The sequence below is a fragment of the Dama dama genome, chromosome 13, assembly GCF_033118175.1.
Source record: "Dama dama isolate Ldn47 chromosome 13, ASM3311817v1, whole genome shotgun sequence".
Lineage (NCBI taxonomy): Eukaryota > Metazoa > Chordata > Mammalia > Artiodactyla > Cervidae > Dama > Dama dama.
In genome coordinates this window covers 64,067,411-64,085,003 of record NC_083693.1, presented here as the reverse complement: position 1 = coordinate 64,085,003, position 17,593 = coordinate 64,067,411, and the positions used below count along the sequence as shown (strand labels likewise).

The 17,593-nt window shown below is 36.4% G+C and overlaps 1 protein-coding gene across 2 annotated transcripts in view; it reads left to right on the top strand.

Annotated features, from left to right (window-relative positions):
- ATXN3 (ataxin 3) overlaps positions 1 to 17,276 on the top strand; it is a 44,392-nt gene extending 27,116 nt beyond the window's left edge. The window contains exons 10-12 of one of the 2 annotated variants that reach the window (XM_061159313.1): positions 1,595 to 1,686; positions 13,050 to 13,140; positions 17,041 to 17,276. In XM_061159313.1, coding sequence (XP_061015296.1) covers positions 1,595 to 1,686; positions 13,050 to 13,140; positions 17,041 to 17,107 — 250 coding nt within the window. In that variant the 3' untranslated portion in view covers positions 17,108 to 17,276. Of the gene's footprint in view, positions 1 to 1,594; positions 1,687 to 13,049; positions 13,141 to 17,040 lie in introns of those variants that run through there. The other variant, XM_061159314.1, reaches the window with a different exon arrangement.
- Positions 17,277 to 17,593: the final 317 nt, after the last annotated feature.

Below are 17,593 nucleotides of genomic sequence, written 5' to 3'. Positions count from 1 at the left end.
ATTTTGTATTCATAAAAAAAAAATCTGCTTCCTTTAAAGATCCTTTTATGCATTTTTTTGAAAGCTATAGCTTCTTGCTTAGATTGTCAGCTGTTTATAAGTTTTGTTTTTTGAAAATTTTTAGCATATACATATGTATGTATATGAAGTAATTGTAAATTGATGTAAAAGCAGAAATAGTTCAGAGTTCCTTATCCTCTCCACCTAGATTTCCCAATTGTTGATATTTCTGAACCACTTTAGAATAACTTACAAACACAATTTTCCATTATATTTCTCAAAACTTAAGTACAAACACAATTTTCCATCATATTTCTCAAAACTTAAGTGTGTATTTTCTGAGTATAAGGACACTCTCCTACCTATTTACATCATAAACATCATGTTTAAATGTTTTAATGTGTGAATTGTTATGACATGGATTTTCCTTTTGAAAAAATACAGGGAGAACTTACTTTAATGCAGCAGGTATTACTGAAACTTGATAATGCAGGTTAAATAGCTGTTTTCATTTCTTTCATTCATAAAGTACTTGGTGACAAGCACAGGTTTAGGTGCTGGAGAAACAAGCAGGATAAGCTTTGTGCTGTCATAGTTTATGATTGTACAGATGGAGACAGGCAAAGGAATATCAGATGATGATAGTTTATACTGAAAATTAAATGAAAGTGTGAGAAAGGCAGGTGACTGCTTTAGCTCAAACAGTCAGGAAATACCCTGTGTCCATGGGGTTCACAAGGCAAGAATACTGGAATGGGTTGCCGTTTCCTCCTTCAAGGGATCTTCCTGACCCGGGGATCAAATCTGGGTCTCCTGCATTGGCAGGCAGATTCTTCACCATCAAAGCCACCAGCGAAGCCTCTGAGGAGATACTGAAGCCTAGATATGAATGACAGGGAGGAGCCAGCCATGGAAGGATCATTTTAATCTGCCCATAATTTGAGATGCTTTATCTTTTCAAAGGTGCTTATTTTCAGTGACTTCCAACAATATTAAGGACCTGTAAACCAACACATTTGCATAAAAATAGTGACTCCATTGGTACAGTGTGTTATCTTTATGGTGAAAGTACCTATCTGTTAATTTGTCTGATAAATGTGAATTTTCTATCTAGGTTTCCTGGGATCAGCAAGCACTGTGATGCTTTTCAGTAACTTATGTCAGACTGATTGCTCTTTCTTTTAAAAATTGAAGTGTAGTTGATTTATAATGTGTTAATTTCAGGTGGACAGCAAAATTATTGAGATATATATATATACATATATATACTTTTTCAGATTCTTTTCTGTTATAGGTTATTATAAGATATTGAATATAATTCACTATGCTATACAGTAGGACCTTGTTACATAGTTTATATATAGTAGTATATATCTATTAATCCCAAACTCCTCATTTATCCCCCCCTTTACCCTTTGGTAATCATAAGTTTTTTCCATCAGCATGATTGCTTTTGCCTTCTTTTGGGGTGTTCAAGCCAGTGATGCTTTTGTTTTGTGGAATCATTTATTTTCCATGGGAATGGTTTTTCTCATGGCATATTTATTCTTAGGTTTTGTTTTTTTAAATGTGCATTCACTCTTGAATGTTTCAGGCAGCAGCAGCAACAACAAGCTCCACCAGGACAGCTTACGCATCTGTGTGAAAAGTCGAGCACAAGTTCTGAAGCACCAGACAGTGATCTAGGTATGCCTCCTGACCATACATCACGTCTGTTACCTGCATGCTCTCTTTGACACACAGGCTTCATGTGATTTTTGGCTTTATAGGCTTTTTTCCTCCTCTCTTTCATTATACTGAAAAGCGTGAATGAATTTGTGATCTACTAAACTTTCTTGGATTAAGGAGCAGGCTGACTCCTTAATATACTTGTGTCTTTAAAACACTCAATGAATGATTTGCTTTAAAATTATAAGTAGTACTTGCAATGTCATAGTAATTAGTACATTTTCCAAAAGTTTCTCAAAGATAATGAATAATAGTAGGTGGAAAATAAGTTCATTTTACTACTTGGAAAACTGAAAACACTTGAGTGTAGTCTTCATTACAACATAGAAGTCTAGAATTACTTATTAGACCTTGGTTTAATAAATAGGTCTTGAACGTTAGCCAGTTATTGGTAGTAGAAATTGAGTGAAAAAAAAGCTGTATCCAACAAAGAACTTGTAAGTAGGACATAAAAAGAACTCTCAAAACTAAGAAAATAACTCAAAAAGATAGGCAAAGGATTTGAACACTTTACCAGGTATATGGATGAAAATTGGGCATGAAAATATACTCAATATCACTAGTCATTAGGGAAATGCAAGCTAAACTCACAATGAGATGCCGTTACACACTTATAAGAAAGACTTAAGAAAATAATTAAATTGACAATACCAAATGCAGGCAAGAATCAAAGCAACTGGGACTGTCATACATTGTTAGTATGAGTGTAAAATGGTACAAATCTGGAAAAATGCAAACTTAAATGTACACTTAACCATGGGATCCAGTAGTCCGACTCCTAGTATCTAACCAAGAGAAAAGAAAATTAGATTCACACAAAAACTTTCTGTGAATGCTTTAGCAGATTTTTTCATAATAGCCCCAAACAGGAAGCTACTTAAAGGTTGTCCTTCAGATGGTGAATAGACATAAACTGCTACATCCAAACAATGGACTGCTATTAGCAATAAAAAGGAATGAGCTGGTACGTTTTCTTACACATTCTGCTAAGTACAGCTAACAACCCTGGGCTTTTGCATAAAGCAAATATAAGCAGAATCTGAAAGGCAGAGAGAAGACAAACTGGCTGGGAAGCTCAGGACCAGAGAAAGACAGAGTAGTTAGTAGCCTCGATTTTCTTTTTGCCCCAAGAAAAGCCTACTCTGTGGAGTCATTGATCATAGAGAAAGCAAGGAAATTACAGAAAAACATCTGCTTGATTGACTATGCTAAAGTCTGGCTGTGTGGATCACAGCAAATTGTGGGAAAGTATTAAAAAGATGGGGATACAAGATCACATTACCTGTCTCCTGAGAAACCTATATGTGAGTCAAGAAGCTACAGGTAGAAACAGACAAGGAACAATGGACTGGTTCCAAATTGGAAAGGAGTATATCAAGGCTGTTTATTGTCACCCTGCTTATTTAACTTATGTGCAGAGTATCATGTAAAATACTGGGCTAGATGAATCACAAGCTGGAGTCAAGAGAAATATCAACAACCTCAGATATACAGATGATGCCACTCTAATGTCAGAAAGAGAAGAGGAACTAAAAAGCCTCTTGATGAGGGTGAAAGAGGGGAGTGAAAAAGCTGGCTTAAAACTCAGCATTCAAAAAACTAAGATCATGGCATCTGGTCCCATTACCTCATGGCAAATAGATAGGGGAAAAGTGCAAACAGTGACAGATTTGCTTTTCTTGAGCTGCAAAATCACTGCAGATGGTGACTGCAGCCATGAAATTAAAAGATACTTGCTCCTTGGAAGAAAAACTATGATAAACCTAGACAAACCTCTGGTGTCAGTGGTCACAGGGAGCCTGGACTTCTACCCAGAAAGAAGGAGGCATCCCTCTGGCTTCTTGCCTGGTTGATATCAGAAGAGGTCTATTGGAGAATCAAGTCTGTCACTGATTCGAGGCAGTAATGAGGCCATTCCCACAGTGTCAATGAGAAGCAGAAATGAGGCATTGCTATCCCTCCCAGTCAACGGTATTAGCTGGAAGCCAGAATTCTCACAAGTGTTCAGTGGTAGTAGTCACACCCCATATTTCCCACATCCAGCAGCACTCTTTTTCCTCCACTGATGCTCAGGTCACAGGAAGCCTGCTGAAAGAGGAGATTGAAATAAGATTCACATTCTTGAAATGTAATACCCAAAATATCCAGGGTTCACTTGAAAATCATTTGTCATATCAAGAGCCTGGAAAATTTCAAGTTGAATAAGAAAAGACAATCAGTAGATACCATCACCAAAATGACACTGATGTTAGAATTATCCAACAGGATTTTAAATTAAAAGCCATTATAAAAAATGCTACAGTGAACAGTGAACATGCTTGAACAAGTGAAAAAAATAGAAAGCCTTAGGAGAGAAACTGAAGATATAAAGAAGAATCAAATGAAAATTCTAGCACTGAAAAATAACAACTGAAATTTTGAAACTCAGTAAACAGATTCAATGAATGAAGGGACAGAGGGAGGAAGAATTAGTGAACTTGAAGACAGAGTAGTAGATATTACCCATTTCTGAGCAACAGAGACAATTAGACTGGAAAAAGTTAACAGAGCCTGAGACCTGTGGGGAAAATTTATTATATTTGTGTCATGGGAATTTCAGAAGGAGATGAGAAAGAAGATGAAACTGAAAAAGTGCTTATGGAAATAATCACTGAAAATCCCCCCAATTTGGCAAAAGATACCAGTTTGTAGATTCTAGAAGCTGAGCAAGTCTCAAACAATAAATCCAGAGAAATCCATGCCAAGATATGTCATAATCGTAACTTCTGAAAACTGAAGACAAAAAAGTAATATTACAACCAGCTAGAAGGACTTCCCTGGTGGTCCAGTGGCTAAGACTCTGAGCCTGGTTGACAACAAACTGTGGAAATTCTTAAAGAGATAGGAATACCAGACCACCTTACCTGCCTCCTGTGAAACCTGTATGCAGGTCAAGAAGCAACAGTTAGAATCGGACAGGGAACAATGGACAGGTTTAAAATTGGGAAAGGAATACATCAAGGCTGTGTATTGTCACCCTGCTTATTTAACTTATATGCAGAGTTCATCATGCGAAATCCTGGGCTGGATGAACCACAAGGTGGAATCTGGATTGCAGGGAGAAATATTAATAATCTCAGATATGCAGGTGACAGCACCATTATGGCAGAAAGTGAAGAGGAACTAAAGAACCTCCTGATGAAAGTGAAAGAGGAGAGTGAAAAAGTTGGCTTAAAACTCAACGTTTAAAAAACTAAGATCATTCGCATCCGGTCCCATCACCTCATGACAAATAAATGGGGAAACAATGGAAACAGTGACAGACTTTCTTTTCTTGGGGTCCAAAATCACCACAGATGGTGACTGCAGCTATGAAATTAAAAGATGCTTGCTCCTTGAAAGAAAAGCTATGACCAACCTAGACAGCCTATTAAAAAGCAGAGACATCATTTTGCCGACAAAGGTCCGTCTGGTCAAAGCTATGGTTTTTCCAGTGGTCGTGTATGAACTCTGTCTCCAGAGAGAAGAGATCTAGCTCCACCCACCAGACACCAGTTCCCCCAACCAGGAAACCTTGACAAGCCACTGGTCCAACTCCACCCACAGGGAGCAGACTCCACAATTAAGAAAAACCACAAACTTCCAGCCTGCAGAAGGGGAACCCCAAACACAGCAATCTAAACAAAATGAAGAGGCAGAGAAATATTTAGCAGGTGAAGGAAGATGGTAAAATCCCACCAAACCAAACAAAGGAGGAGATAAGGAGTCTACCTGATAAAGAATTCAGAATAATGATAGTAAAGATGATCCAAAATCTTGGGGGGGAAATGGATTTACAGGTAAATAGACTAGAGACAAGGATTGAGAAGATGCAAGAAATGTTTAACAAGGACCTAGAAGAAATAAAGAAGAGTCAGTCAATAATGAACAATGCAGTAACTAAGATTAAAAGAACTCTGGATGGAACCAACAGTAGAATAACTGAGGCAGAAGAGAGGATAAGTGAGGTGGAAGATAGAATGGTGGAAATAAGTGAAGCAGAAAGGAAAAAAGAAAAAAGAATTAAAAGAAATGAGGACAACCTCAGAGTCCTCTGGACAATGTTAAACACCCCAACATTTGAACAATAGGTGTCCCAGAAGAAGACAAAAAGAAAGGGCATGAGAAAATACTTGAGGAGATAATCGTCAAAAACTTCCCTTAAATGGGGGAGGAAATAACCACCCAAGGCCAAGAAACCTAGAGAGTCCCAAACAGGATAAACCCAAGGCAAAACACCCCAAGACACATATTAATCAAACTAACAAAGATCAAACACAAAAAGCAAATATTAAAAGCAGCAAAGGAAAAGCAACAAATAACACAGGGGATCCCCATAAGGATGACAGCTGATCTTTCAATAGAAACTTCGGGCCAGAAGGGAATGGGAGGACATACTTCAAGTGATGAAAGAGAAAAACCTACAACCAAGATTACTCTACCCAACAAGGATCTCATTCAGATATGAAGGAGAAATCAAAAGCTTTATGGAAAGGCAAAAGTTGAGAGAATTCAGTACCACCAAACCAGCTCTTCCACAAATGCTAAAGGATCTTCTCTAGATGAGAAACACAGAAAAGATTTATAAAAACAAACCAAAAACAACAAAGTAAATGGTAATGGGATTATACTTACCCATAATTACCTTAAATGTAAATGGTTAAATGCTCCAACCAAAAAACAAAGACTGGCCAAATGGATGCATTACAAAAACAAGACCCCTATATGTGCTGTCTACAAGAGACCCACCTCAAACCTAGGCACGGACACAGACTGAAAGTGCGGGCCTGGAAAAAGATATTTCACGCAAATGGATACCAAAAGAAAGCAGGAGTAGCAATATGCATATCAGATAAAATAGAATTTGAAATAAAGACCATGATAAGAGACAAATAAGGACACTGTATAATCAAAGGATCAATCCAAGAAGAAGATATAACAATTACAAATATAAATGCAGGAACGTAGGAGCACCTCAATATGTAAGGCAGATTCTAACAAATATGAAAAAGGAAATTAACAGTAACACAATAATAGTGGGGGACTTTAATACCCCACTCACACCTATGGCTAGATCAACCAAACAGAAAATTGGCAAGGAAATACAAGTTTTAAATGCTAACGATGAAATAAATAAATAAAATAAAAATAATAACAAAAAAATAAATGCTAATAATGGACCAGTTAGACCTAATTGATGCAGGGCATTTCACCCCAGAACAATGGATTTCATCTTTTTCTCAAGGAAAATTTTCCAGGATAGATCACATCCTGGGTCATAAATCTAGCCTTGGTAAATATTTTAAAAATTGAAATCATTTCAAGCATCTTTTCTGATCACAGTGCAGTAAGATTAGACATCAACTGCAGGAAAAAAGCTGTAAAAAACACAAACATGGAGGCCAAATAACACGCTTCTGAATAACCAGCAGATCATGGAAGAAATCAAAAAGGAAATCAAAATATTCACAGCAACAAATGAAAATAAAAACACAACAATCCAAAACCTATGGGATTCAGTAAAAGCTGTGCTAAGCAGGAGGTTCATAGCAATACAAGCCTACCTAAAGAAACAAGAGAAACATCAAGTAAACAACCTAGCTTTAAACCTAGAGAAACTAGAAAAAGAAGAACAGAGAACCCCAAAGTTAGTAGAAGGAAGTTCAGTTCAGTGGCTCAGTCGTGTCTCACTCTGCAACACCATGGACTGCAGCATGCCCTGGTTTCCCTGTCCATCACTAACTTCTGGAGCCTACACAAACTCATGTCCGTCACATTGGTGATGGTGCTATAGAAGGAAAGGAATTATCAAAATCAGAGCAGACAAATGAAAAAGAAATGAAGGAGATTATAGCAAAGATTTGCAAAACTAAAAGCTGGTTCTTTAAAAAGATAAATAAGCAAACCTTTAGCCAGACTCATAAGAAAAAAGGGGAGAAGAGTCAAATCAATAAAATTAGAAATGAAAATGGAGAAATCACAACAGACAACAAAGAAATACAAAAGATCATGAGACTACTATGAGCAACTATGCCAAAAAAATGAACACTTGGAAGAAATAGACAAATTCTTAGAAAAGTATAACCTTACAAAACTGAACCAGGAAGAAATAGAAAATCTTAACAGACCTGTCACAAGCAAGGAAATGAAAACTGTAATCAAAACCCTTCCAACAAACAAAAGCCAAGGACCAGATGGCTTCACAGCTGAATTCTACCAAAAATTTAGAGAAGAACTAACAGCTATCCTCCTCAAACTCTTCCAGAAAATTGCAGAGGAAGATTAACTCCCAAAGTCATTCTATGAGGCCACCATCACCCTAAACAAAACCAAACAAAAATGCCACAAAAAAGAAAACTACAGGCGTATATCACTGATGAACATAGATGCAAAAATCCTCAACAAAATTCTAGAAACAGAATCCAACAACATATTAAAAAGACTACATCATGACCAAATAGGCTTTATCCCAATGATGCAAGGATTCTTCAATATTTGCAAATCAATCAATGTGATACACCACAGTAACAAATTGAAAGATAAGAACCATATGATTATCTCAATAGATGCACAGAAAGTTTTTGACAAAATTCAATACCCATTTATGCTAAAAACTCCAGAAAGCAGACATAGAAGGAACATACCTCAACATGATAAAAGCCATATATGACAAACTCACAGCAAACATTATCTTCAGTAGTAAAAAAAGCTGAAAGCATTTCCTCTGAAAATCAGGAATAAGAAAAGGGTGCCCACTCTCACCACTACTATTCAACATAATTTTGGAAGTCCTAGCCACAGCATTCAGAGAAGGAAAAGAAATAAAAGGAATCCAGATTGGAAAAGAAGAAGTAAAACTCTTGCTGTTTGCAGATGACATGATCCGCTATGTAGAAAATCCTAAAGATATCAACCCTAACGATACCAACAGAAAATTACTAAAGCTAATCAATGAATATAGTAAAGTTGCAGGATATAAAATTAACAAACAGAAATCCCTTGCATTCCTATACACTAACAATGAAAAAACAGAAAGAGAAATTAAGGAAACAATCCCATTCACCATTACAATGGAAAGAATAAAATACTTAGGAATAAATTAGCGTCTGCCTACAATGCGGGAGACCTGGGTTCGATCCCTGGGTCGGGAAGATTCCCCCTGGAGAAGGAAATGGCAACCCACTCCAGTACTCTTGCCTGGAGAATCCCATGGGTGGAGGAGCCTGGTGGGCTACAGTTCATGGGATCGCAAAGAGTCAGACACGACTGAGCGACTTCACTACTACTACTACTAAAGAAACAAAAGACCTTTATATAGAAAACTATAAAACAGTGATGAAAGAAATCAAAGATGACACAAATAGATGGAGAAACATACCGTGTTCATGGATTGGAAGAATCTGTATAGTGAAAATGAACATACTACCCAAAGCAAGCTATAGATTCAGTGTAATTCCTGTTAAGCTACCAATGGTATTTTTCACAGAACTAGAACAAATAATTTCGCAATTTGTATGGAAATACAAAAAAACCTCGAACAGCCAAAGCAGAGAAAGAAGAGTGGAACTGGAGGAATCAACCTTCCTGACTTCAGACTATACTACAAAACTACAGTCATCAACACAGTATGGTACTGGCACAAAGACAGAAATATAGATCAATGGAACAAAATAGAAAGCCCAGAGATCAATCCATGCACCTTTGGACACCTTATCTTTGATGAAGGAGGCAAAAATATACAATGGAGAAAAGACAGTCTCTTTAACAAGTGGTGCTGGGAAAACTGGTCAACCACCTGTGAAAGAATGAAACTAGAACACTTTCTAACACCATACACAAAAATAAACTCTAAATGGATTAAAGATCTAAATGTAAGACCAGAAACTATAAAACTCTTATAGGGAAACATAGGCAGAACACTATCTGACACAGAATACTCTGTGATCTTTAAATCACAGCAAAATCCTCTATGACCCACCTTCCAGAGGAATGGACATAAAAACAAACATAAATGGGACCTAATTAAACTTAAAGCTTCTCCACAACTAAGGAAACTATAAGCAAGGTGAAAAGGGGGCCTTCAGAATGGGACAAAATAATAGCAAACAAAACAACTGACAATTAATCTCAAAAATATACAAGCAGCTCATGCAGCTCAATACCAGAAAAATAAATGACCCAATCAAAAAGTGGGCCAAAGAACTAAACAGACATTTCTCCAAAGAAGACATACAGAGGGCTAAAATACACATGAAAAGATGCTCAATATCATTCATCAGAGAAATGCAAATCAAAACCACAATGTACCATCTCACGCCAGTCAGAATGGCTGCCATTAAAAAGTCTACAAACAATAAATGCTGAGGAGGTTGTGGAGAAAAGGGAACCCTTTTACACTGTTGGTGGGAATGCTAACTGGTACACCTACTATGGAGAACAGTATGGATATTCCTTAAAAAACTGGAAATAGAACTGCCATATGACCCAGCAATCCCTCTGCTAGGCATACACAATGAGGAAACCAGAATTGAAAGAGACCCATAAACCCCAGTGTTCATTGCAGCACTGTTTACAATAGCTAGAAGATGGAAGCAACCTAGATGTCCATTGGCAGACAAATGGATAAGAAAGTTGAGGTACATAAACACAATGGGATATTACTCAGCTATAAAAAAAGAATGCATTTGAGTCAGTTCTAATGAGGTGGATGAACCTGGAGCCTATTATACAGAGTGAAGTAAGTCAGAAAGAGAAACACCAGTACAGTATATTAATGCATATATATAGAATTTAGAAAGACAGTAATGACAGTCCTCTATACAAACCAGTGAAAGATACACATGTAAAGAACAGACTTTTGGACTATGTGGGAGAAGGTGAGAGTGGGGTGATTTTGAGAGAACAGCAGTGAAGCATGTATATTACCATAGGTAAAAATAGATGACCAGTGCAAGTTCGATGCATGAAGCAGGGCACTCAAAACTGGTGCTCTGGGACAACCCAGAGGGATGGGACAGGGAGGGAGTTCAGAGGAGGGTTCAGGATGAGGGAACACATGTACACCCATCCCTGATTCATGTCGATGTATGGCAAAAACCACCACAATATTGTAAAGTAATTATCCTCCAACTAAAATAAATTAATTTTTAAAAAAACCCTAGACAGTGTATTAAAAAGTAGAGATATTACTTTGCTTACAAAGGTCTGTATAGTCAAAGCTATGATTTTTCCAGTAGTCATGTACAGATGTGAGAACTGGACAATAAAAAAGGCTGAGCACCGAAGAATTGATGCCTTCAAACTGTGGTGTTGGAGAAGACTCTTGAGAGTCCCTTGCACAACAAGGAGATCAAACCAGTCAATCCTAAAGGAAATCAACCGTGAATATGCTTTGGAAGGATGGATGCTGAAGCTTCAGTAGCGAAGAGCTGACTCACTGGAGAAGACCATGGTGCTGAGAAAGATTGAAAGCAGAAAGAATAGAGGATGACAGAGAATGAGATGGTTGGATGGCCTCCCTGACTCACTGGGCATGAGTTTGACTGGACTCCAGGAGATGGTGAAGGACAGAGAAGCCTGCTGTGCTGAAGTCCATGGGGTGGCAGAATCGGACACAACTGAATGTCTGAAGAACAATGGGGAACTGGATCCCACATGCCACAACTAAGAGTTTCCATGCTGCAAGTAAAAGATAGCCCCTGTGCCACTAAAAAAAAAAAAGATCCTGCATGCTGCAACTAAAAGCATAGCCAAATAAATAAATACTTAAAAAGAACAGTAGGAGGAATAAAAATATGTGTAAACACAATAGACTTGCCTCTCCTCAGTTTTCTAAATTATATTTGATGATTGCAGGAAGAATTATAACTGATTTGGTTTTTACTGTAAAATATAGGAAATACTTAAGGCAATTATAATCAGTGGAAAGTAAAGGGAAGTTAAAATTTTTAACTTTCATTTGAACTGGTACAGCCACTCTGGAAAATAATTTGGTAATTTATTTGGTAATTTAATTTCTGTAAAACCTGAACATACAGTGACAATAGAGCCATCAGTTATATTCCCATTTAATCCTAGAGAAATTAAAACTTCTATCCATGCAAAAACCTGTACTTCAATGTTCATAGCATCTTTGTCATGATAAAAACTAGAAAAAAGCAAGTGACCTACAGAAGGTGAATGGTTAAACCAACTGTGGTACATCCACCCCATGGATACGTCTCAGCATTAAAAAGAAACCAGGAACTTCCCTGCTGGTTCAGTGGTTAAGACTTCTGTGCTTCCACTCCTGGGGGCACAGGTTAGATCATTAGTCAGGGAACTGAGATCCTGCATGGCATGTGGTGGGGCCAAAAGAATTAAAAAAATTTTTTTTAACTTTTTAAGAAAAAGAAACCAGTTGTGGATACATGCAGCAGCTTAGATGCATCTCAAGGGCATTATGCTGAGTACAAAAAAATAAATCTCAAAATCTCATACTGTAGGATTCTAAGTGTGTAGCATTCTAAAAATGACAAATTGATAGAGTTGGAAAGCAATTTAGCAGTTGCCTGCAGTTAAGGGATGTAGTGGGGGCAGGGAAGAGAAGTGTGTGTGGATAGAAAGGGATGGCAGGAGGGAGATTTTGGTGGTACCGTAACAGTTCTCAGTCTGGATTGTGGTGGTGGTGGTGGTTATACAGATCTTCACATACAAGAAAAGACCATAGAACTATGCACAACTTTGTAAATACCAATGTCAGTATTCAGATTTAGGTTTGAGCTGTAGTTATGTAAGATTTAATTATTAGGTGGAATTTAGCCAGTGTACACAGGACCTCTTTCAACTATCTTTGCACCTTCCTGTGCATAAATAATTATTTGTTAAAACAAACTTTTCAGTAACATATGTATCATTGACAGACACAGTTAAATTTTCTTTCCCTTAGCATAATGCTTTTGTTTAAGATGCCATATTCAAAGGTTGCATACACAATTCATGATTTCATTTGTGTTGACATGCAGGAAAAGGCAGAACTGTAGGGCAGACCTAGGGATTGGGAACTGACTACAAAGACAGCTTAAGGGAATATTTTTGGTGCATGGAATGGCTCTGTCTGTATCTGAGTGGTGGTGATGGTTATACCACTTGGCATTTGTCAAAACTTGAGGAACTGTCAAAGAGTGGATGTTACCGTCTATAAGCTTTCAGAATCAACAAAGGAAACTATAGCAGTCAAGTAAACAGTTTCTGAGAGCTTACCTTTTGATGACTTTGGAAAATTTCCAGAACTTTCTAAGAAATATGTGTTTTATCCCCAACAGGTGATTCTATGAGTGAAGAAGACATGCTTCAGGCAGCTGTGACCATGTCTTTAGAAACTGTTAGAAGTAATCTCAAAACAGAAGGAAAAAAGTAATACCTTTCACAAATCATTTAGATATTCAATCTTTCCAATATTGTCCTGTGTGATTACAGCATAGGGTCCATTTTGGTAATGTGTCAAAGAGAACAATTTTCAACAGAGGAAAAAAGACTTAGGTGGTTTGCAAACAAAACAATGAGAGGGTGGAAAAATACATCAGTTGTAGGACTAAAAAATGATCCTGCAAACACTAGCCAAAGAGGCATTCAGCAATTAAAGAAATTTGAAATAGTTTTCTAAATGTTCTTTTTTCTTTTTTGAGTGTGCAATATCTAACATATCTAAAATTAGGGCATTTTTCTTGGATCTTTTTGCAGACCAACTAATTATAACTAGCTCTGGCCACAGAACTTTCCCCACACACTTTGTCGTCTTTTCCTCCCTTCTGCATAGGGAATCTGGCTCACTTTTATCATCTAATAGTTGCTCTTATTTCTCTTTAACCAAATTAACCTTGTAGGACAGTGTCTTCTCTGTATTGATAATAGTAGCGGTCCCAGGATAAGCTGTTTTCCTTCTGACTATGTATGGTGCACTTGGGTGGTTTCTCATCTTATTTTCTCTGATCACAGTTTCTCTGTGATTTTTCATTATTTTCTACAACTCTGTTGAAAGACGGTAATGTTTCTTGAGGTTTTTAAGCCCTCTGAGAAGGGATCATTATTTCACGACTCCAGTGCATTCCTGTACTCTGAAATCAGCTCTACACAAGTATTTGAGAGTAAAAGAATTCTGTCATGTGTGAGCACATGCATTCCCAGATGCTTTGTGGCTCTCTCCTCAGTTATGTCGGAACTTTAAGGTGTGTTGTAACCCTCTTTCCTGCACCCTGTTATTTCCTTTTCTTTTGAAATTGAGAAAAATAGGAGGAGCATAGTGCACACGTTTCCTTCTGTTACAAAACACCATACAGTGCCCACCGTGAATGTATGATAGATGAAATTTGGCCTTCAATTTTAGTAGCAGTTTCATTTTATTTTTCCTCTTGTGACTGGAGCTGTCCTGTTTACAGTTGAGTTATGAAGTGTGGATGTCTGCTTCTGCTGTACATCTTTTAGTAGGTATAGCTTGCCAGAGATAACCATCTAGAACATGAAAATAATTTACCAACAAAACTGCATTGAAATTTCTACTGTGACTTGATACTTGCATCATGTTTAAATAGCTTCGAATTACAGAAGTCACAGTTCTTAATAGATTTGTAAATAAGAAAGTCTTTAGTTTTGATAAACCTTCTTTAATTGGGATGCAGAGTTTCTTGCTGGGTCATTGCAGTGGGATGATTTTGGTGAAAGCTAACCATGTCTCTCTGAAATGGGCCTTTTAGATTCTCCCCTTCCCTCATTCTCCATCCTCCTTTGAAGCCCTTTTGAATGTTGAATTGCTCATTAGCTAAAATTTAAGAAGAAATTTCAGCTGACAACTTAGAAAATTAAAGTATGATATATTGCCATACCCTGTGTATGGCTATACACATTTTATCAGGGAATTTTTTGATGTAGGATTTATTGCTAACTGAAAAGAGATGAGAAAATACCTTTTATTTATGATTATAAAATAGCTTTTACTTAGAGACAGACTTTTTTTAAGTCATTATTTTGTGCCAAGTTTTATGAAGTTCCCCTTACATAAAATTAGACAGTTTTATTTTAAAATCTAAAGTTTTCTTTTGACAATTGAAAATGTTTCAGAAGAATTATAAACTTGTAGAAGTGCAAGGGATGTTGGAGTTTGGTACTACTCCCTAAGATTTACAAACCAAAATATTTTAAGACTGGACATTTCTATAGTTAACCCAAGTATGTTAGTCATATTTTCCATGGATATTTGACCTGTATCTTTTCTCATTGAAAAAAAAAATACGTTAAACTTTTCTTATTTGAATTGATGAACTACCTGATACAAAAATGAGAAAGCAAATATACATTGAAAAGTTTTAATCTTGAGAGTTTATAAAGTTCTTATATTACACACCCTTGCTAAAGCACTTAAAGGAATACAGAATGTTGACCTTCTTTTGTTAGGGTTTTTTTTAAAGCAGGGCTGAGCACACACTGGATATATTTGAATGTGTTTATTTAGTTGTGAAATGTTACATTTGGCAGGCAGATTCAGAATCACTAGTAAACTGCCATCTTGTGTGGATTGGCATAAATATTATTGAACATTTAGATTCCATTTCCTAATTGATTGGCCAGTATGTTAAGATGCCAATGCTCATAACCACAGTAAGAAAATTTTTAAGTTACACAAAGCTATAGTTTACACATTAGGTAGTACGGTTTACTTTAAACCACCTGCAAGTCAGAAACATTGAAATTCACCACAACTGTCCTGCCAAGAACTTTATTTATAGAAAGATTTCCATTCTGTTTTACCAATTGGGAACACCTTAATGTTTAATATTTAAACTATTGGTATCATTTTTCTAATGTATAATTTGTATTACTGGGATAAAATACGTACCATGGCAATGCTAGTGTTATAAGTGAAGTTTAAACAAGCTTTGGAAATAACACTTTCACACTGATAGATGTCATGGATTTAATAAGTAGTTATATATGTTTCAAAAATTCAGAGTAGTTAACATCTAATCTAAACCATCATTAAACATTTTTACAGTAATTAACATATGAATATTTCAATAATGCAAGTAGTTTGAAAAGGTTGCTGCAGGTAAACTGTATTTCACCTCTAGGATCTTGGCCAAATAATTTGCAATTCACAGAATATTTAAGATGCTTTCTTTCTTTAAAACTTAATTTTTCTTAATTAAGGCTTTATTCATGCCATAGTTAATGAAGAAAAACTCCAAACTAGTTGAGGAGCAAAACTACCCATACTCTACATTGTTTCATTTAATGTTAAGTCAAATAAAGTAAATTTTATGCCAGTAAGAGCCTAAGACATTTTCAATGTCTGCATGTTTGATACTGTTTTTAAATAGTATCACACTAGTGCCAAGATTTACTAAATGTCTTAAAATTGGCCCATTTGGAGGTGTGCAAATACAAAAAAGATTGATTCTCAGTGCACAAGCAAAAATGTAATGATAATAATTGAAATTGCCTAGATTGAAAAATAAATCTTAATGTTTTAAATTCTTAAGAGGATTCAATTATTAATATTGATGACTTCCTATTAGAAACTTTATCTGCAATTGGAGCCACCAATGGCCACTACTTTGAAAATTAATTGTTGCAGCTGGGCCCTGACAAGTATGGAGATATTACAGATGTGATCTTAATTAAGAAAAATCAGACTGGATTAATTATTTCAGCAGTATAAGTAATTTTTCATATTTTCAAAATAAAAACTGCTTCATTTCTGGTCCCTTTGTAACCAGCATCTTTTTTTTAAAGAAATGAATGAACTTACATTGTTTTTTAAATACACAAAATATTTTTGTTTCATTTTGCTTTCATGAATGAAAATATTATTGACATGGCTGTTTAATTCTTGAATTTTGATTTTCTTTTTGTTCAAGAAAACGTCTGCTATTTTAATTTTTTTTACAAAATGGTCTGGCATTTTTAAAAAGTAATGCTACTAACCACATCTAAATTATTGCAGTTGGCATGTTTAATTATCATAGTGTGTCAATAAATGTTTTAAGACTATGGATTCATAAGACAGGGAGTAGAAAGCGCTTGTGAAACATATTTGGAAATTCCTGATTTGTTTAGGAAGCACTTCACTTGTCTCTTGCTTAGTTCAAAAGTGAATATTGTCAGGAATTTTTTAAAGAGGAAAACATACATTTGAATGTGATTATCTAATTTCTACAACACTGGATGAGTAGGAATGCATTTTTGAAAATTACTGTTCTGTATAAGTAGCCTTTGAAATTCCAATAAAGAATTAAAAGCATCCTTCTGGCCACGACACAGGTGCACTGTGGCAGTGCCGTTTGCTCAGGACCAGCTCTGCAGCCCTTGTGCGTGCTCTCCTCTCTGAGTCGTTCTGCCGTGAATACACACACAGTCCTTCCTGTCTGGTCCTTAGAAAAGCCGGGCTTCCAAAGCACTGTTGAACACTGAGGATACTGTTGTTAATGTGGATGTTTGATGAGTTGTATTTTAAATATCAAAGATTATTAAATAAAGATATTGTTTGCTTTTTTTTACTTCTGTTTATATTTATCGTTAAGTTCATAGCTTTGCCTTCAAAGTGTGGTTGGAGCATTTACACCACTGAGCGCTTTTCAGAAATGCTAAGTTTCAGGCCACACTCCCACCTACAGAAACAGAACCTGCATCTTTAACAAGATCCCCGGGAGATTGCCACACAGAGTGAATGTGAGAAGCACTGTTTTATGGACATGGTGATAAATGAAGCTGGCTAGGGGAGCCCACTGATAACTCCATTCCAGCTAACTGCTGCCAGAGGGACCATTGTTACTGGATCCCCTGATCTTTTCTGAGAGGCTAAGAATTCCATATT